The sequence below is a fragment of the Colletotrichum chrysophilum genome (assembly GCF_026319265.1).
Source record: "Colletotrichum chrysophilum strain AFK26 chromosome Unknown scaffold_242, whole genome shotgun sequence".
Lineage (NCBI taxonomy): Eukaryota > Fungi > Ascomycota > Sordariomycetes > Glomerellales > Glomerellaceae > Colletotrichum > Colletotrichum chrysophilum.
In genome coordinates this window covers 2125-8195 of record NW_026517529.1, presented here as the reverse complement: position 1 = coordinate 8195, position 6071 = coordinate 2125, and the positions used below count along the sequence as shown (strand labels likewise).

At 51.7% G+C, this 6071-nt stretch overlaps 1 protein-coding gene across 1 annotated transcript; it reads left to right on the top strand.

Annotated features, from left to right (window-relative positions):
- Nucleotides 1-615: 615 nt before the first annotated feature.
- COL26b_013619 (uncharacterized protein) lies at nucleotides 616-1947 on the top strand (the record flags this gene model as incomplete). The annotated part of the gene is made up of 2 exons (XM_053186214.1): nucleotides 616-684; nucleotides 886-1947. 2 exons carry the CDS (start codon nucleotides 616-618, stop codon nucleotides 1945-1947), a joined length of 1131 nt encoding a protein of 376 aa, XP_053029833.1.
- Between the last annotated feature and the right edge of the window lie 4124 nt (nucleotides 1948-6071).

Below are 6071 nucleotides of genomic sequence, written 5' to 3'. Positions count from 1 at the left end.
TGGAGCCTATCCTGGACTTCCTGGGGCCCTGTCTCTCGCTGCTTCTCGCTCCAGTAACCCGGCAGCCAGCAAAAGCAACCAGCCAAACACCGCACCGCACCGCACCACATTCGCGCTTTCCCACCTGCTTCCGCATGGAACATTGGTCCGATTTGCTCTCTCTGTTTTGGTGCGTGAGGAGGGGAGGGGGGGCACTTGCCATACTTTTTGTGCTGTCCCATCGTTCTAGACCGATCCCCGAGGAGCACGAACCCTGGGTTTGTATAAGACTTGGAGGCGGCCCAGTGGCACTTCTTACCTTCTTGTCCTCTCCCAACCTTTTTGGTACACCATTCCCGAAGCTCTTTCACCACTGTAAAGCTATCACGACTCACGCGAGCTCCAATATATCGACGACGAATAAGCCATCGACGCAACATTGCCTGAGAATCAGGCGGTTTTGGCTTCACAGGTTCTAGCCTTTGAAGCACATTGGCCGCCTTCCACCCCTACGAACGCCTCACGTTTATTTATCGAACTTTGCACTCGCCCGAGTGACTTCACACCGAAGTCTGGATACACCCGCCCAATTTACATATCACACGTCGATCCCCAACGTCGACAACGTCAGCAAACATGCCCAAGCGATCGTTAGACGCCAGCAATATCTCGCCCAGCATGGCTATGGACAGGGGTCAGAAGAAGGTACGACTCTTGCAGGAGCCAGTTCTGGTGCTTGGCTGCCATTCCCCTTTTATACCTTTTTCATCTCGTATCCTGCCCACTCGTCAATCCTGCCCCGAGATCCCATGCAGCCCGCTTGACTGCGTCAGCCACCCTTACATGACGGCTTCACATCACAAGATTTCCCCTTTCCCTGACTTTGGCTGACTGTGAGCGTCACAGACTGAGCGTTCTCATGAGGAGAACCAGGAGAGGGCGTACATTGCTGCATCCCGCCGAGCTGACCGGAGCATTGAGGCTCGCGTGCAGTCTGCCAAGATGGCCAGCGAGATTCACAAGAAGCGTACCGGCAAGGGCTTCAAGATTTCTGAGGCTATCGTCCAGGCCGAGGAGATGTACGAGGAAGAGGAAGACGACATGCCGAGATCGTACCGCATGCTGGCAGCCCACCTTCAGACTGGTTCACCCGAGTTTGACTACCGAGTCAATGCCTTCCTCGCGAACCGTGTGGCGATGGCTAGCATGGTCGCTGGTCTCCGTAACCAGGAGTGGGCCGACAACCCGATCAACAAGATGTTCGCTGAGCAATTCCCAAACGCCACCAAGCAGGCTCAAGCACTGTCCCACAACTTGACCAATTCCATGTACTATCAGCCCGTCGCTCCCAGCAATGCCCGTCACCAGCAAGCCCAATCCGAGGCTGCTGCGACGAGCCCAATGTCGCCGACCTTCAGCACGGTCAATTTCCAGCAAGGAACGCAGCAACGAGAGAGAACACAGTCTGCAGCCTCCCCGATGGATATGTCTACACCAGTTGCCCGTGACCCTGCCACTTCGCCACCAGCACTGTCTCCATCCTCCGAGGCTGCTATTGCCACCCCGTCGACACGATCCGCGTCCACCTTCCCGTCCCCAATAACGAGCCTGGACGCCAGCTTGTTCCCGCCAGGGTCCTCGTTCACGTCTGAGTTGCCCATGGATGCGAAGATGATGGTACCGAACTTTGACATGAACGATCCCATGTCACAGATGTTTATGGGAAACCCCTATCAACAGCAGGCGTGGTATCCAGACATGGCCGATCTGAAACACGATCCGACGATGGATGACCCGACCTTGTCATCACACGAGTATTTCAACGGGCACTTGAACCCGTACACCCAACGACTTGACGACGGGCAAAGCGAGTGTACCACACCGGGGCCGAGCGCTACCGAGAACTGGGAGTCTTTCCTTGATTTTGGCGATCATAACGACAGTGGTACCGTCGACCCGTCCTTGTAATGGATATGCACGGGTACAGCACCGTCCCGTGGCTTTAGGATTGTAATGTGGAGGGAATGAATCTGGACACGAAATGACGAAGTGACCTACTGGTTCATGAGCAAAGACTTTTTAGAGTTAGCATTGCATGGTTGGTCACGAATGGATACCCGGGGTGGACGTTGGCTTATTTCACGAATCATGCGGGAGTTTGGGTTTTACCGGGATACCTCTTGCCCACGTCTTGATGGGCTTTTGCAATTTCTTTTTTTACAGTTACAAGTCCTTTATATGGACTCCAGGGGATTATGCCCCTTTTTCATTCAACGATGGGAAGCCTTCGGAGGAAGCATCGAACACGCCGGAGCCAGGCCAATGTTTGGTTGCAAAAGGACGGAAGAGTCTACCTGCCGCCGGTACATGCTGAGGTGGAAAGTTCGTCGAAATCTCGAGTCGCGATATGAATGGACATGGAGGAACGGAGTAGGATATAAAAAAACGGAAGGAATCAAGTTTGAAGAAAAGCGTCGTTGGCAAGGCCTCACCACATGGCGATTGTAGCGCGGAAGCGCGGAAGCAAGGTGCTGGAACATGCACTTACTGGCGAGGTCGCTTTGAAGTCGAGACTACAGAAAAAAAAGCACGAAAATAAGAGAAAACACTGATTCATCACCAATATGTGTTTCGTTAGCTATGTCTGTTGATTTGTTTGCTGGTTCTGAAGAACACGCGGCGGGTAACTGCGGCTTGCCCCGTGGTTCATGTGGCAAATTCGGCGCCCGCCGTCCAAGCCACCGACCCGACAGTATCGGTTTTTTGACTCACCTGTGGAAAAGCATACTCTTTGACGACTGGCGTTTGAGTTGATACTGTTGGGTCGACGCCGCATTTCAGTGGCGCAGCACGCAAGTTCCTGATACCTCGCGCTGCGGTGCCCGCGACCAAGCCTTCATGTACGGACACAAGAACCAATGCATGGGCGTCGATTTAGAGTCGCCATAGGGGGGAGTTGCCTTTGGGAATAAACGGGTAGGGATGAAGAAGGCGGATGAGGGACTCTGGGGTGCAGTTTGGCGAACCTCGTGATATTGATGCGCCACCGTTGTTGGAGGCGTGTTCTGGACGATCTTCTCATGCCGCTACTTATGTATCTGAACGTGGCTCGACAGAATAACTCGATTTGCAGTTCCGTTCACCCCGGGGTTTAAGCTTCTTTCATATTTCCTTCGGTGGTGTGAAGGTAGGCGATGCTTGGGGCGTTGAGGTTTGTCGTGTGGCTGCTTCGGTGTCGTGGAGGCGGCGAGGTGCCTCTGGGTTGTGTGCGTGGTTGAAGCGTGGGCGCTTCTTGGATAATGTATATAATGCCGCCTTCTTAATTTGGAGGTGATGGATCGAAGACACGCCAACACGCCGAATTCTAGCTCGACGTGTAGTTTTGTTTGTGTTATCTCGGTTCTCGTGGTGGTTGGAATGCATGGGGTGCCTTGTGAGTGATCGGTCACTAGTGACGAATATTTCCTGCTGTCAGAACTCTTGCCGTGATGGCATATATGGACGGATCATCTCAGGACGACACAAAGGGAGACTGGCGCAGTCTTCACGACATTCTCGTGAAAAGGTTGTGTCGCTTCTGTGCCTCGGAATTATCAAGACGAGTGGGTCGAGTAATTCAGCATCAACAACTCGGAAGGCTGCCATCATCACGATTGTCTCCTGGTTCTGTACAGATATGGTGCTTTGGGAGGTTTTATACTTATCTTTTACATGCGTGTTCACGCTTGACGACGGTGGGTGCGTGAGTGTTGATGGGGATATAAAATGTGTTGAGGTGGTGACTGGGAAGCGAAAGAGCCACAAGAAAATGTGCCGCTGCTAACGTAACGTTTCTGTTTCCAGTTACTGGTCATGCCTTTTCTCCGCATTTTGCCTTGACTTTGAGAGCATCCATATCAGTTGAGTGCCTGCGTTGTTACTACTCAGGGTTCATGACTTGCTACCGGAGCTTCCAGATAAGTCGAATAAGGCGACGACGCTGATGAAGGGCAGCGGCGATGTCTTTGAGCTGATAGCTTGCAAACGTTTCGCGCGCAACGTTTTCGTGTAAGATGCAATTTCACGATGGGATATCACCGAATGCCTCGCTGGTTTTGGGGAACGGCGAAATTTGGCGAAATTTGGCGTTGCCACTCCTGCAACCCGTTCCGTAGCCCTTTTTATGTCCTATGTCTGTTGCTTGTGCTGTGTGGCATCATAAAAGTCACAGCAAATGAGTATTGGGACCATGGAAAGCGAGCAACAAATCACATATTCTTCTGAGCCTGACTTTTTAGTCACTATGGGGATTAGAGCACTCTCATCGGGTGGTGATCCGGGAATGTTACGAAATTAAACGGTCGTCAAGAACATAGGCATCGTAGCTTGTTGGGTGTATTACCTCAAGACAGCGGCGAAGAAGGACCGCAGCATCTGCATAGGGGGTTTTGATCACGAGAGGGATCGAGGCCGGCTTTCTTGTCCTTCAAACAGTTGCGTCACATCTTAACGCCGCGAGCTATGCTTTCACCGGGCGAGCAAACGTACAGAATTCGGGTCACTTGGTCAATGATCATTGTCAGCCACGTTTAAGTAGATGAACCACATTCGCCAGCAGATGATTTGATGGGGTGAAATCACCATCGTAGACCAGCATGTTTTGTCATAAGGGGGGTATTCCCAGCGCGTCTGTGATGCGCAAGCCAAGAATTGTTCGGTTGCATTGTATGTTCTATGCCAAAAGATTGGACAGATGTTGGTATCCGCGTAGGCGGCCTTTACGAATCATTTTATCGTAATAGCCTTATTGATGACGAGAAGTCCATTACAACTTCAGATTGAATAAGCAATGGACGGAAACGGAGAACAGCGGTAGATGAGCAGCGTCGACACATGGCTGGCCAACTTTGGCCTCTCTGAAGTCCTGCAGGCTATCGCACCATTCAACATTCTGGTGTGGGTTTACCTCGAGTCGTTCTGCGTCCATTGTCAGAGATATCTCACGCTTGTGTATCACGCTTTAAAACCCCTTTCCCGCCCGTAGGCCCTCGTCAAGCAGCGACAGAGAATTTAGCGGCACGTGTAACGCCACCACAATCCAAGTTTAAAGTTCATCGTAATCGCAGCGGTATCTGGCTGTTGTCTAAGCCAAACACACGCAGAGCCGTTGCTTTCCGAGGGACGCGACCCCGCTCGGTGACCCCGCGCCCGGAAACACGGACTTCGGGCCCACTTTCTCGGCGCCGGGCGGACTGAAGTTTGCGACTTCCTCGGTGAGGTCTTGTTCGTTGAGCTACCTACGGTGAAAATGTGTATTTGAACACTTTAACCGTTTCACCGTTTTGATTCGGCCAATGTCGTCGCGGCGTGGGTTACAATTAGCTCAGCAAAGCTGAAATGATTCCAAGGATGTGTGACTGTCTTGCGCCGCCGTCAACTGAAAAGTGCACACACACTAAGTGCCATTTGAATGTCATTTCTGCCTTTCATATCTGTCTATCGCTGTGTATTGCACATGCCAAGGATGCTCATAGTTACACGACGATCAAGATGCAAGGTAACCATGCCTTGGAAATGAGTACTCCTTGCGTGGGGAAGCTTGGTACCTGGACCAGTGTTTGGTCGTGGACTCTGCCTTCCGTCATTGGAGAAGGAAAGTTCGTTGTTTGCCACTATGAGATGGATTAAATGAGCATGTGTGGTGGCTCGCATGCCTAGACATCTTGCTGTTGAAGGCCTCCGCAGCTGATCGATGTTTAAGTTAGAGTATTTAAATCAAGCCTTGGTCCCAAAGCATAGCTTTTGCACAATGTTCTGGGACAGTGTTATCCTGGGCGTCCCCAACGTGTGGGAGACATGATAATGGTTGCTTTGAGGCTGCTTGCTATGGCAGCCACATGGATACGGAGTTCAGTTGTGGGCCTTGCGATGGGGAATCCATGGCAATGGCATTTCACCCGAACAAGTGCGAGGTACCAAAAACGAGGGAAGGAGACCACTGCTCTGAGAGAGATCAAAAGCGTTCGCATTGAATAGACTCTACCCAAGTAAATGGGAAAGCGCATATATGTCTGCCAAATCACAAAGTCTACCAGATGGCTTTGCCTGCTTGC